The 15,870-nt window shown below is 47.1% G+C and overlaps 1 protein-coding gene across 1 annotated transcript in view; it reads right to left on the bottom strand.

Moving 5' to 3' along the window:
• Positions 1–14,646: 14,646 nt before the first annotated feature.
• Positions 14,647–15,870, bottom strand: part of LOC138789165 (vomeronasal type-2 receptor 26-like) — a 33,236-nt gene continuing 32,012 nt past the window's right edge. The window contains exon 10 of the mRNA XM_069967769.1: positions 14,647–14,819. Within this exon, the coding sequence (XP_069823870.1) occupies positions 14,647–14,819 (173 nt within the window). The remainder of the gene's footprint in view (positions 14,820–15,870) is intronic.

Raw genomic sequence — 15,870 nt, 5'->3', positions numbered from 1 at the left:
CATCAGTCTGCCGGTGGGTGCCAGCTGCAGAATGCACAAAGGGTTATCCTTCGCCATTCCGCAGTGTGCACGTACCCTTAGAGCGTATGAAGGAAGGGACACCGGAATCCAGCCTCCAGATGCCCCCCCCCATCCTTGGAGTTAGTGGGAAGGTCGTTCGGGAACTGATCTTCCCACTGCTGGGTAAAGGTCACCACCCGTACGGGGATAACTTTTATACCAGCACCCCCTCTTCCGGTCCCTCGCTGCCCGAGCTACTGTAGCTTGCGGCACGATCCGAAAATATCAGAAGCAGTAACAGAGCCCTAATATTTAGCAGCCATGGAGCGGACCCAGCGCTTCTGGATATGTGGGACCCCGTATCGCACCAGGGCAACATTTTCCAGGTGACGTCCCCCACACTGAAAAACAAGAGACCCCAGAAGAAGTGCAGAGTGTGGCGTAACAGGGGGATCAGGAAGGACACCATTTTCCAGTGTGACACCTGTCCTGATCCCCCCGGCCTCTGCATACTGGATCGCTTCAAGGCGTACCACACGTCATCGGAGTTCTACATTATCTAAATTCATTCCCTTATTACTATTTCAGGGGTCACATTGGTCCAGGGATTATTCTGATCGCCATTATGGAGTCGGGAAGGAATTTTTCCCCTGTGATGAGGCTACTGTCGTCTGCCTCACGAGGGTTTTTTGCCTTCCTCTGGATCAACACAGGTTGAATTTGATGGACTCCTGTCATTTTCAACCTTATAAACTAATAATTGGCCTAATACCCCTAAATAAATAAAAAATTGTCCCTTTTCCCCAACTAAATAGGTATGGCCGCCATTCCCATTAGAGACTTGCAATGATGCAATTACATTCTGGAAAGTACACCCCATAAGGAATCTAACAAGGGGTGCAGCGGGATATGGCCCCCTGGTGACGGGCACATTTGTACTGTGAAAACCAAAAAAAATGGTATGTTTTATTTTTACACCACATGTTCTACATATGTGCCCGTCACCAGTGGGGTCAACATGCTCACTGCACCCCTTGTTAGATTTCTTGAGGGATGTAGTTTCCAGAATGGGGGAAATTACTCTACACGTTTTGCGTTCATTTTCTTTTTTATCCCCTTGTGGAAATTGAAAAAAATCAAGGCTAGACCAACATTTAGTGTAAAAAAAAAAGGCCGGATTTGGCCAGAATGGATGATGAACGCCATGTCGCATTTACAGAGCCCTCATGCTGCCCAGACAGTGAAAATCCCCACAAGTGACCCCATTCTGGAAACTACACCCCTCAAGGAATCTAACGAGGTGTCCAGTGAGGATATGGCCCCCTGGTGATGGGCACTTCCCTTTCACGTCACATTGTTCCACATTTGTGCCCGTCACCAGTGGGGTCCATTTGCTCACTGCACCCCTTGTTAGATTCCTTGAGGGGTGTAGTTTCCAGAATGGGGTCACTTGTGGGGGGTTTCCAGTGTTTTGGCAGCACGAGGGCTCTGTAAATGCGACGTGGCCCTCGAAATCCATTCCAGTAAAAATTCAGCTTCCAAAAGCCAATTGGCGCTCCTTTCCTTTGGAGGCTCGTGCTGCGCCCGCTTGGCACTTAATGTCCACATGTGGGGTATTTCTGAACTCGGGAGAAACTGCGCTACATGTTTGGTGTGTTTTTTCTTTTATCCCCTCGTAACAATGAAAAATTGAAGGCTAGAACAACGTTTTAGTGTAAAAAAAAATATTTTTCCTTGTTCTGAAAATCTGTGAAGCACCTGTGGGGTCCAAATGCTCACTGCACCTCTTGTTACATTCCTTGAGGGGTGCAGTTTTCTAAATGGTGTCCCTTAAGGGGTGTTTTTTATGTTTTGGCACCCCAGTGGTACAGTCAAAAATGACCAAATATAACGGAGGCGGGGAAATTCACTAGGCGCTCCTTTATATCTGAGGCTTGTGGGTATTTCTATAAACTGTAGAAACGGGGCAATTAATGTTGGGGTGCATTTCTCTGGTAATAGGTTTATAATTATGAAAGATATTGGATTACAATAAAATCTCTGCACAGAAAATAAAAATTTTCAAATTCCTTACACACTAAGGGGGACATTTATGAAGTCCGGCGTTTTTTACGCCGGACTTATAAATGTCCCCGCATCTCCGGCGCTACGGAGATTTATGTAGAGGCGGACCGCCTCTACATAAATCCCGTGCGCGTCGGTGCGCACAGCCGAAAACCTACGCCCCCTGAAAGGTGGAGTAGGTTTTCGGCGTATCATTGGGCCGAAAAAATTATAAATCGCCCCCGTAACGCCCCCTCCACACCCCCTCCCCGCCCCCCCCCCCCCCCCCCCCCCCCGGCGTACTTGGCGTGAAGTGCCGATATGCAAATATTTTATTCGCAAACCGGCCATTTGCGAATAAAAAAATACGCAAATCGGCACTTTCCGTCGAAAATCATCCGTACGCCGGATGATACATGTCGCCCTATGCTTTTATTTCTGTGAATCCCCTAAAGGGTTAAAAAACTTTCTGGATGTGCTTTTGCAGAGTTTGGGGGGTGCAGTTTCTTAAATGGGGTGCTTTGTGGGGATTTCTAACATACAGTCCCCTTAAATACACTTAAAGGCAATGTTCACACTGCGTATGAATCCGTCCGTAGTGCGAACCGCGAATATACGCACGTAGTTTTGAGGTTGATGCGTTCGCTTGAAAGTATACGATATACGCCCGCACAGTGCACACTACGTATGAGCTTACGGCCGGATCGTATACGGCGCCGTGAAGAATGAACAAGACAATTGTTTGAGGACGGAAATGTTACAACTCACGGCCGTGGATTTCCATGCGGTCCCGTACGAAGTACTTATTTCAGACAAATTGAACTTGATTTTTCGATCCAAAAGTTTCTGTGTGGTTTACGGGGCTGGGCGAAGATTTCCAAGTAAATGACCTGTCTCAGATCGCTTCGAAACAAGCTAGGGAAGCATAACTCTACTGCGGGCATATGTTCGCGGTTCGTACGCATCCGGCCGCATGTCGATTTTTCCCACGCCCGTAGTTTCAGCCGCACATGTATGGCGGCGTACGATCAACGGACGGATTCATACGCAGTGTGAACATAGCCTTAACCTGAACAGGTAGCTAAAAACCTCAGATTTTGAAATTTTACTGAAAATTTGGAAATTGCTGCTAATGTTTTAAGCTTCTTATTGTCTAAAAAAATTAAAGATAGTTTAATAAATGCCGCCAACATAAAGTAGACATATTTCTAATGCTATTAAATATATAATTTATGTGGCATAACCACTTTCTGTATAAGGAGAAAAGTTTCAAAGTTGGAAAAATGCATTTTTTCACAATTTTTTATGTTATTTTGTTTTTTTCATAAAGATTTGTTAAAAGTATAGACTCCAATTTACCCGAAATGTGAAGTACAATATGTCACGAGAAAACAATCTCACAATCAGCCGGATAGGTAAAAGCATCCCGAAGTTATTAATGAATAAAGTGACACAGGTCATATTCATAAAATTTGCCTCGGTCCTTAAGGCCATTTTAGGCCCGGTCCTTAACCCCTTAACGACATCGGGCGTAAACTTACGCCCTCGCGCCCTGGTACTTGGCGCATCAGGGCGTAAATTTACGCCCGATGTTTCCCCAATCGCTGCGTGTTCACACACAGCGGTCGGGGAAGATGGCCTGCTATAAATCATAGCAGGCCATCTTAGCTTCACGGCACGGGGGGTGGTTAACACCCCCCGTGCTTACGATCGCCGCTATAGGCTGATCAATTCAGATCAGCCAATAGCGGCGATCGGAACCTTTCCGGGTCATCGGCGACCCGATGACCCGGAAAAAAATGGCGGTCGGTGCTGTCCGAGGACGGCACCGACCGCCATTACTGTAAAAAGTAATGGTGATCGCCGTGCCACCGGCCCGATCGCCGTGAACGGCCGGCTGGCCGTTCACGGCGATCGGGCCGGTGGCACGGCGATCAGAGTCCCACAAAATAGTAAATACCTGCCCTGGACCCCTCAGCTAGGTAGCCGAGGGGTCCAGAGCAGGTATTTGTACATTACTCACCTGTCCCGGGCTCCTGATCGGCGTCTTCCGGGTTCGCGGCATCCTCGTCTTCGTTCGGGTCTTCGGCTTCTTCCGTGACGTCACGTTCGGCTTCTCTCGGCTATTTTCGGCTCCAGTGTCGGCTCTTTCCGTATTTTGCGCTCTGCTGCCCTCTAGCGGCTGATATGTGTAATACACTTATCAGCAGCTACAGGGATGTTCAGAATGTAGAAATTTTTTATTTTTATTTTTTTCAAATTTTTTTTTTTCTATTTTCCGCACCCTATCGCCGCTGAGTGTTGATCAGCATCGCACGAAAGTGCGCTGCTAATCAGCAACTCCTCCTTTTGGCGTAGGGTGTTTTTTTTCTATATTCTACTGCCACAGTCTGCTAATAAGTGCCGCACATAAGTGCGGCATTTATCAGCAACTCCTTTGTTGGCGTAGGTTTTTTTTTATACTTACTGTAAAAAAACACGTAAAAAACACTACATTACACCACACTACACTACATTGAATAAAGTTTGACACTACACCACTACATACCCCATATACCAATCCCCATATAAAGATGGCCCCCAGGGTGTTTTCGGCGTCAGAGGGATACGTTATTATTGCCTCCGACACCGAAACAGCCAGTGAGGATGAATGGGGGGATCCTTCTTTCCTCCATTCATCCTCATCATCCTCATCATCCAGTGACATGTCTGGGGGTAGCGTAGCGTACGCTGCCCCCCAGACACGTCTTTTCCGCCAGTACCGTCCCAATAAGAGATGACGGTATGGTGTGAAATTCTACACACTCTGTGAGAGTACCTCAGGGTACACTTACAGATTTAGGGTACGTGCACACTGCGGAATGGCGAAGGATAACCCTTTGTGCATTCCGCAGCTGGCACCCACCGGCGGACTGATGCGGGCGCGCGTCTCCATCCGTGTCATAGACTCCATTCTATGCACGGACGGAATCCGTCGTCCATCCAAAGAATGAACACGTTGGACGGAGAGCGGAATCCGTCCGTGCATAGAATGGAGTCTATGACACGTGTGGAGATGTGCGCCTGCATCAGTCCGCCGGTGGGTGCCAGCTGCGGAATGCACGAAGGGTTATCTGTCGCGATTCCGCAGTGTGCATGTACCCTTAGAGTGTATGTAGGAAGGGACACCCGAATCCAGCCCCAGATGCCCCCCCCCCCCCATCCTCGGAGTTAGTGGGAAGATCGTCCGGGAACTGATCTTCCCACTGCTGGATAAAGGTCACCACCTGTACGGGGATAACTTTTATACCAGCACCCCCCTCCTCTGGTCTCTCGCTGCCCGAGCTACTGTAGCTTGCGGCACCATCCGAACATATCAGAACCAGTAATAGCGCCCTAATATTTAGCAGCCATGGAGCAAACCCAGCGCTTCTGGATATGAAGGACCCCGGATCGCACCAGGACAACATTTTCCAGGTGACGTCCCCCACACTGGAGAAAGGGAGACCCCAGAAGAAGTGCAGAGTGTGGGGTAACAGGGGGATCAGGAAGGACAACATTTTCCCGTGTGACACCTGTCCTGATCACCCCGGCCTCTACATAGTGGATCGCTTCAAGGCGCACCACACGTCATTGGGGTTCTACATTTTCTAAATTCTGTCCCTTATTCCTATTTCAGGGGTCACGTTGATCCAGGGATTATTCTGATCGCCATTATGGAGTCGGGAAGGAATTTTTTCCCTGTGATGAGGCTACTGTCGTCTGCCTTACGAGGGTTTTTTTTTGCCTTCCTCTGGATCAACACAGGTTGAGTTTGATGGACACCTGTCATTTCCAACCTTATAAACTAATAATTGGCCTAATACCCCCAAATAAATTAGAATTGTCCCTTTTCCCCAGCTAAATAGGTATGGCCGCCATTCCCATTAGAGGAGGCCATGATGCAATTACAAAGCCTCTGTGCGGCCAGGACAGTAGAAACCCCCCACAAGTGACCCCATTCTGGAAACTACACCCCATAAGGAATCTAAGAAGGGGGGCAGCGGGGATATGGCCCCCTGGTGACGGCCACATTTGGGACGTGAAAATGAAAAAAATTGTATTTTTTATTTTCTCAGCACATGTTCTACGTAAGTGCCCGTCACCAGTGGGGTCCATATGCTCACTGCACCCCTTGTTAGATTCCTTATGGGGTGTAGTTTCCAGAATGGGGTCACTTGTCAGAGGTTTCTACTGTCCTGGCAGCACAGGAGCTTTGTAATTGCGACATGGCCTCCATCCTCCATTCCAGCCTCTAAATGGCGCTCTGTCCCTTTGGTGACTTGCCCTGTGCCCATATGGCACATTATGCCCACATGTGGGGTATTTTCGTACTCAGGGGACACTACCCTACACGTTTTGTGTTCATTTTCTTTTTTAACCCCTTGTGGAAATGGAAAAAAATCAAGGCTAGACCAACATTTAGTGTAATTTTTGTAAAATTTTTACTCTAAATCATTAATCTTGTCATGTTTTTTCATTTTCACAAGGGGATAAAAGATTAAAAAAAACATTTAATGTGTAGAGCAATTTCCCCTGAGTACGGAAATACCCCACATGTGGACATAAAGCGCCATGCGGGTGCAGGGTAAGCCTCCGAAGGGAAGAAGCGCCATTTGGTTTTTGAAGGCTGGATTTGGATGGAATGGATTTCGAGGGGCCATGTTGCATTCAAAAGGCCCCTGTGTTGCCAAGACAGTTGAAACCCCCCACAAGTGACCCCATTATGGAAACTGCACCCCTCAAGGAATGTAACAAGGGGTGTAGTGAGCATATGGACCCCACTGGTGACGGGCACAAATGTGGAACAATGTGGCGTGAAAATGAAATATTAAATTTTTTACACTATAATGTTGGTTTAGCCTTGAATTTATCATTTTCACAAGGGGTTAAAAGAGAAAAAAACACACAATATATGTAGAGCAATTTCCCCCAAGTCTGTAAATACCCCACATGTGGACATAAAGCGCCATGTGGGCGCAGGGCAAGCCTCCGAAGGGAAGGAGCGCCATTTGGATTTTGGAGGTTGGATTTGGCTAGAATGGATGATGAACGCCATGTCGCATTTACAGAGCCATCGTGCTGCCAAAACACTGGAAACCCCCCACAAGTGACCCCATTCTGGAAACTGCAGCCCTCAGGGAATCTAAAAAGGGGTGCAGTGAGGATATGGACCCCTTGATGACGGGCACATTTGTGCCATGAAAGTGAAAAAATGAAATTTTTCCCTTTCACGTCACATTGTTCCACATTTGTGCCCATCACCAGTGGGGTCCATATGCTCACTGAACCCCTTGTTAGATTCCTTGAGGGGTGTAGTTTCCAGAATGGAGTCACTTGTGGGGGGTTTCCAGTGTCTTGGCAGCACGAGGGCTCTGTAAATGCGACATGGCCCTTGAAATCCTTTTCAGTGAAATTCAGCTTCCAAAAGCCAATTGGCGCTCCTTCCCTTTGGAGGCTCGTCCTGCGCCCCCTTGGCACTCTATCGCCACATGTGGGGTATTTCTGTACTCGGGAGAAACTGCGCTACACATTTTTGTCTTTTTTTGCCTCTTATCCCTTTAAGAAAATGAAAAATTGAAGGCTAGAACAACGTTTTAGTGTAAAAAATTAATTTTTCTTTTTTCACGCCATATTGTTCGGAAAATCTGTGAAGCACCTGTGGGGTGCAGATGCTCACCGCACCCCTTGTTACATTCCTTGAGGGGTGTAGTTTTCTAAATGGTGTCCCTTTAGGGGTGTTTTTTAGGTTTTGACACCCCAGAGCCTCTGCCAACCTGAAGTGGTACAGTCAAAAATGACCAAATATAACGGAGGCGTTGAAATTCACTAGGCGCTCCCTTATATCTGAGGCTTGTGGTTGCGTCAAATAGCGCAATAGGGCCACATATGGGGTATTTCTATAAACTGCAGAAACGGGGCAATAATTATTGGGGTGCATTTCTCTGGTAATAGGTGACGGGTTCCCTTTGAGGAAAAACCCATATTTTACTCGTAAATGCTTTGTTCTTTTTCACAGCAACTGTAAAATAAGCAAAGATCCCCCCCAACACCACCACCTTCCCCAATTGTGTTCTCATTGTTTCACCTTGATACCATGACAAAGTTCTTAACATTACAGATCAGTTATGGAGCCACAGACACATTGCTGAGTGACAGACGTCTGTTCCCGTCTTTTTTCCGCACTGTGCCCAATGACGACACGCATAACTGTACTGCGGGCGTATGTTCGCGGTTCGTACGCATCCGGCAGCATGTCTATTTTTCCCACGCCCGTAGTTTCAGCCGCACATGTACGGCAGCGCACAATCAACGGACGGATTCATACGCAGTGTGAACATAGCCTAAAGCATCAGACAAACTAAAGTGGTCCAGTCCACTCCTCTACTGCTCTCCATGCTGGTCCCGGTCCTGCTTGGTCCTCCAGTATTTGCATAGCTCCTGGAGTGCGATTCCTTCTACAGGCCACCTCTGTCCACCACATGTGGTTTCTTGCTGTGGATTTAGAAGATCGGCCTATCTCCACCTGCTCCTGCCTTCAGAATATCCAGTCCCACCTGTTCCTATTTAAACTGATTCAACCTGTCTCTGTGCCTGAGTGTTGTCGGATCCTTCCAATCCTAACCAAGCTTTGTTACAGTGTTGCAGAAAAACCCCTCAGAAGACGCCATTTTGAAAACTACACCCCTTAGGGAAGTCAGCTATAAGCATATTGAGTGTTGAGATCCCCCAAGTATTTGCAGAAAAAATTAGAATTAGGCAATAAAAGCAAGATATGACATTTTTTCATATTAAAAGGGTACTCCGGCGCGGCCGTATTTTTCAGATCTGGCCGGGGAGCAGGTGGTTATGGGTGGTGGAGGTCACTTACCTCCCCGATTCCAGCGCCGGGTCCCAGATCGCGGCGCCCCGTACTCCTGTCCCGCCGCCGCTTCCAGGTCTGAGCTGCCGCACGAGACGTGACGTCTCAAAGCAGCTCAGCCATTCAGCGGCCGAGGCGGGACTCCGCTACAGCCGCCGAATGGCTGAGCTGCCTTGAGATGTCACGTCTCGTGCAGCAGCCCAGACCTGGGGCGCCAAGATCCGGGACCCGGTGCTGGAACCGGGGAGGTAAGTGACCTCCGCCTCCCATAACCACCCCCTCCCCAGCCAGATCTGAAAAATATGGCCGCGATGGAGTACCCCTTTAACCGAACTTTTTTTTTTAAATTCTTATAAAAAGTATAATTATATCACCTGTGAAATACTAAGAACATCCTCAAAACATGGCCTGTTGGTGAGGCCTGAGGACTGGAATTGGGAAGCACTGCACTAATCCTTTGTACGATTGATTACTGGATATAACAAATGGGATCAATTTTTTGTAACTAAAGAAAAATACAACTCTACCCACTCTGGATAGATAACAGTACACTAATCCTATGTACGATTGATTACTGGGTATAACAGATGTGATCAATTTTTTGTAACTGAAGAAAAATACAGCTCTACCCACTCTGGATAGATTACAGTACACTAATCCTATATACGATTGAGTACTGGGTATAACAGATGTGATAAATTTTTTGTAACTGAAGAAAAATAGAGCTCTGCCCACTCTGGATAGATTACAGTACACTAATCCTATATACGATTGAGTACTGGGTATAACAGATGTGATAAATTTTTTGTAACTGAAGAAAAATACAGCTCTACCCACTCTGGATAGATTACAGTACACTAATCCTATGTACAATTGATTACTGGGTAGGCAGGCAGACAGTCAGGGAGCAATGTACACAGCACAGGGAGTGAGCTGAAAATGATCAGAACACATCACAGTTTTATGTGAGACGGTCATGTGATTTTAGCAGCCAATGAGATCCCTACACCTCTGCAATGATGTTTCTGACACTCCCATGAGCTCTGCACTGATTGGCTGGCAAAAAGGCGCTCAAACTTTCACTCGAATTCGAACGCTAACTCGAAAAAACAGTAAAATGTTCGGTTTGAGAAAATCGCGATGTTCAACTCAAACTTAACTTTTCTCGAACGGTTTGATCATCACTACTCTCTGATGGCTCTCTGCTACTCGCAAACCCTGGCCAACATGTAGAATGTGGAGTAGCAGCGCGTGGCCACATCACACAAGGGTGTGTGTGCTGCTTCAGTGTCTTCAGGGAGGCCCAATCAGCGGCGCACTTTCTAAAACGGGCTTACCTTGTGGAGCAACCAAAGTATGTTGAAGACGTGTGCCAGGCATGGCACATATGTTAGGTTTCCGAGCTGCAAAGCTGACACCAGGTTATGGCCATTGTCACACACAATCATAGTTCTAAGTTAAGGGACAAGAGCCACGGGTCAGCCTGCTGCTGGATGCCATTCAACAGCTCTGCGCTGTTTTTCACCTAAGTTGAGCGGTTTCAGCAGAGCCACTTCCCCATGGCCACTTCCCCATGGCAGGCTCAATGGCAGCAGGCTCACAGACGAGGATTGGGATGTGGAGGGGGAGATGGAGGAGGAGAGGTTGGTGGAAGTGGAATAATCTGCTGAGGTAGAGCCCGCAATCCTTGGGGTGTGCCATGAGGGAAATGTAGCAACCATGGACACAAGTACCGGTAAATGTGTCGGTAGTTAAGTGGACCTTCTCTGAAATCGCATTGGTCAGGGCACGGGTGACCAGACACGGGAAGATGCTGTGGTGTCACAAGCAAGCTCCTGTTGTGGACCACGGTCTTGGTTCCTAGTAAGGTGCTTCACTGACGAGTGCCAGATCGTGCTGGTGGTGGTCAAGTTGTTAGGGGTGGCTCCCCTGCCTATCTTTGCACAATACAGGTCACACAAGACAAGACAATTTTTCTTAATAAAGCGCCACACCAAGGAAGATCAATTCTCTGCACATTGGCTTGACGCAAGGGGGTGAATCCAAGGAGCAGTTTCAGGACCACTTGTTTAAGACCACCTTATCCCTCTGGCCACCCCAAAGCCTTTTCCAGTCTGTGGCGTTGATGGAGACCTGAGTCTATATACACCCAGTCTATATACACCAGGTCAACTGATGCAGCTTCGAGTTTCAAGTACTGTTGAGTACCGCAAGAGAATAGTGAGCTTGTACGGCCATGTTTGATCATCTCTATCCCACAACATTAGGGCAGTAAGGAGACCCTGACCAATCCCCAAGGTCTATAAATAGTCCTGTTTTAACATTCTTTTCCTTCTAGCATATTTCTCATATTAACATCTTCTTCTCTTTCTGGAAGGTGCACCATTACTTAGACTCCATGATGTGTCCGGACGAATCAGGAGAGGAACGCAAATGTTTCACGGAGAAATAAGAGAGAGAATCCGGCTTTGTCATTAGAAATGCTCTTCTATGGAATGAATCATTGTCTTTGAAAATTGTGGGATCGTACAGGCAAAAGTCTTGGAACAACCTGGACTTTTGGGTCTGGATAAACAACCGCAAAGAAGTCAGTTCTTGGATCATTTTGGTGTCACAGAAAGTGACAGAAAACCCAGTCACAAAGGAGTCAAATGATGACAATGAAATTTTCTCTGTTTTATATAGATCCCCAGATCCCGATTCTCAGCAAGCTGAAAGTGACAATATACACCTGTGCTGCTATGACTGCGCCCAATGTCCAGAAGGAGAAATCTCCAATAGATCAGGTACTTAAAACATATTTCTATATAAAAATATTAAAGCCTTTCCCCATTTTTTTTTAACAAAGTGTCGCAGACTCCTGGGACAGGTCTTATCACAGCCACCACTGGGGGGAGCTCTTCTGTATATAGGCTCTATTGATCACGGCCAGCACTGGGGGGGAGCTCTTCTGTATATAGGCTCTATTGATCATGGCCACCACTGGGGGGAGCTCTTCTGTATATAGGCTCTATTGATCACGGCCAGCACTGGGGGGAGCTCTTCTGTATATAGGCTCTATTGATCACGGCCACCACTGGGGGGAGCTCTTCTGTATATAGGCTCTATTGATCACGGCCAGCACGGGGGGGGGGGAGCTCTTCTGTATATAGGCTCTATTGATCACGGCCAGCACTGGGGGGAGCTCTTCTGTATATAGGCTCTATTGATGACAGCCATCACTGGGGGGAGCTCTTCTGTATATAGGCTCTATTGATCATGGCCAGCACGGGGGGGGGGGGGGGGGAGCTCTTCTGTATATAGGCTCTATTGGTGACAGCCACCACTGGGGGGAGCTCTTCTGTATATAGGCTCTATTGATGACAGCCACCACTGGGGGGAGCTCTTCTGTATATTGGCTCTATTGATCACGGCCAGCACTGGGCAGAGCTATTCTGTATATAGGCTCTATTGATGACAGCCACCACTGGGGGGAGCTCTTCTGTAAATAGGCTCTATTGATCATGGCCACCACTGGGGGAAGATCTTCTGTATACAACTCCTATTCATAACAGCCACCACTAGGGGGATCTTAATGTATGACCATCCTATCAATCAGAGTATCAGTTAGGCAGAAACTGTCATTAGGACATAATAGGAGGCCCAGACTAGGTTAGCTGGGATTGTAGGGGATAATGGGGATAGGTGCGGGAGTTACTAGGTGAGTCACTTACCAATGGGAGGCAGGTCTATAAGAAGAGGTGGTGGAGAAGAGGAGGAGCTACAGTTCCTGCTGGACCAGATCCAGTCCGCCCACCGTTATTGCAGGTTACTTGGTGTCTGGATGATGGCTTTCCATTTTGTTTCTATTGCCATGACAGTAGGGAGGCCTTGCAGGGCACTTCAAGGTGGAGTAACTCTAAGGGGGACCCGTAAGAGGGATGGTTCTCCCCCATTACTTTGCTAGTAATTGTGGAAGTATGGTTTAGTTGTTACTTGGATAGGACCCGGGAATAGGAATTGCAGTGCCAGGTGACAGATTTGTCAGCGATTCAGCCGGAGGATAGTAAAGTATTGGTGCCGCTGCAGGATTCTCTGCCAGACCTCCCGAGACTTGATTTATATTGTTATTTATGTTATTTAATGTTCTCTATTTTGTTCTGTTTTGGTAATTTTTGAAGCACTTTAATAAAGAGGCTGTTATGGTCAATTGTTCCAACGCTATCGGAGTGTCCTCAGAGTTTGTGGGGGAAGGAAAGAGAGGCTGGTGGGGGTAAAGGTAAAATGGGGTTAGAAAGGGGGTTAAGGTTAGCCGGAAGGAAGCGATACCTGATAGGAATCCCAGGTCCAGGTGGAAGGAGAATGGAGTTGGGATTTGCACATAAATAATGGATGTATTTCCGCATAGAAACAAAAAGTTGTTTTTAATAAATTGTTTCTAAACTAAAGATGATATTGCAGGGGTATTGTGAGATACAGAACTCATCTCCTATCCACAGAATATGGTGTCATCAGGGCCACGTCAGCCATGAGGAAAGATGGAGGTTATATGGCCCTTCAGGTGGTAGCACCGACCGCCCCCTGCACAGTGAGTGGCAATGTATATATTCTATGTATGACCGCTCACTACAGTACAGGAGCAGAGAGTTCAGCAATAGACTGATGTTCATCTGTACTGGTGCAGGCGCCGCTGCTGGTATCTGTGTTCTAAAGATGTAAAGGCGCAAACACAGCTGACAGGAGACACAGAGCAGGGAGCCATCATCTGACAGGAGGCACAGAGCAGGGAGCCATCAGCTGACAGAAGGCACAGAGCAGGGAGCTATCAGCTGACAGGAGACACAGAGCAGGGAGCAGCCAACTGACAGGAGACACAGAGCAGGGAGCAGCCAACTGACAGGAGACACAGAGCAGGGAGCTATCAGCTGACAGGAGACACAGAGCAAGGAGCCATCAGCTGACAGGAGACACAGAGCAGGGAGCTATCAGCTGACAGGAGACACAGAGCAAGGAGCCATCAGCTGACAGAAGACACAGAGCAAGGAGCCATCAGCTGACAGGAGACACAGAGCAGGGAGCTATCAGCTGACAGAAGACACAGAGCAAGGAGCCATCATCTGACAGGAAGCACAGAGCAGGGAGCCATAAGCTGACAGGAGACACAGAGCAGGGGGCCATCAGCTGACAGGAGGCACAGAGCAGGGAGCCATCATCTGACAGGAGGCACAGAGCAGGGGGCCATCATCTGACAGGAAGCACAGAGCAGGGAGCCATCATCTGACAGGAGACACAGAGCAGGGGGCCATCAGCTGACAGGAGGCACAGAGCAGGGGGCCATCAGCTGACAGGAGTCACAGAGCAGGAAGCCATCAGATGACAGGCAGTTTCAGGGCAAAAACGAAGGAGGAACAGAAGGGGCTAATAACTGATTGGATCTTCAATAGGAGGAACAATTAATGTTTGGGACACTATGGATGGGGGATCTGTATAGAGGTAAGGAGGGTGCTGGAAACATGCATAGCCTAAAATTCAATAAGTTTTAGGATAAGATTCACTATATCTAAGAATATTTAGAATTGTTGTTGAATGAGCGTCTCTCACATAGGCTTTCTATTACAGATAGTGAGAACTGCAGGAAATGTCCAGAAGACGCCTGGTCAAATGAGAACAGAACATTGTGTGTGATGAAGGAGATGGAATATTTATCTTATACTGAGGACATCTTTTCTATTGCTTTTTCCTCTTTAGCCACTTTCTTCTGGATTCTGACTCTTCTCATTCTTCTCATTTTTGTTTCCCAACGTGACACGGCGATTGTGAGAGCGAATAACAAGAACCTGAGCTTTGTCCTCCTGGTCTCCATCATGCTGAGCTTCCTCTCTGTCTTCTTGTTCCTCGGTCGTCCTGTGGATACAACCTGCAGGTTACGTCAGATCTCTACTGGAATACTGTGCTACATCACTGATCCTCGGATATGTCAGTACAAAAAATAAATACAAGGTGGCTGGGAGAGTTCAGTTATTTTTATTATGTTATGGGTCGAAAGTAATACCAGAGTTGTCAACTTTTTCTGGCTTCAAAACTAAACAAAATTTCTAGCAAGCCCTGCTTTGAACCATAATTTGCAACTTTTTGCTACTTTTAACCTCATTCATTAAATGGGTGGGCCTCGGCATGAAGGGTAGTGGCTTAACACAAAAAAGGACATTGCCCTTTCCTTTCCTTCTCTTTAGGTATACCATGGTGTAAGTTGTTGAAACAAGATTTTTGAACTATGCCCAGGTGAGTATTCAGTAATGTAGACTTACCTTCCCTGCTGCCACCGTTCTTATGACCCTCTGGTCCCCACTATGAAGCCCTTCTTGTGTACTGGCCAGCTCAGCCCATTAGTGGCCAGGGCGGACATCACTGTTGCCATTCATTAGTTAAGGAAACAACTGCTGGTCCATCCCCTATGGGGACTGGGGGCCCTTGACTGGGCACAGTTTTAACAATATTCCAAAAAACACCAAAAAGTGCAGCTCCTCCTATGTGTTTTGAAAAAGAGACAGTTTTATAATATTATTATTTGGTTCGAGGATCTGGCCCTTTGTTTGTTTGGGTGTGCCACGCTCCCAGACGCCTCTGTATTTTTATATACAATGTATCCTGACATTTAGAGAGGTGTATTTTATAATTATGAAGAATAAATGTTATGTGTTACCTTCCCTGGTGCTAAAGCCTTCAATGTAACAATGACCCGTAGCGTTCAGGAAAACAAAGAGGTGATGTATTAAGCGGCAGCCAAGTGCACCAACACCAACATATTGGACCAAAATAAAAATAACAAATTTCAATATATTTGTGTATCAAATACACAGTGGGCCAAAATGAAAAATATGCATAAAGCTGGGGCCATCTATTAAAGTATGCGTACAGCATTTCTGTCACTGTCAGAGCAGTGTGTGGCGTTCCTTGCACTGTCAGAG

This window comes from Dendropsophus ebraccatus, chromosome 4 (genome assembly GCF_027789765.1).
Source record: "Dendropsophus ebraccatus isolate aDenEbr1 chromosome 4, aDenEbr1.pat, whole genome shotgun sequence".
NCBI classification, from domain to species: Eukaryota; Metazoa; Chordata; class Amphibia; order Anura; family Hylidae; genus Dendropsophus; species Dendropsophus ebraccatus.
This window is presented reverse-complemented; position numbering and strand designations above follow the sequence as displayed.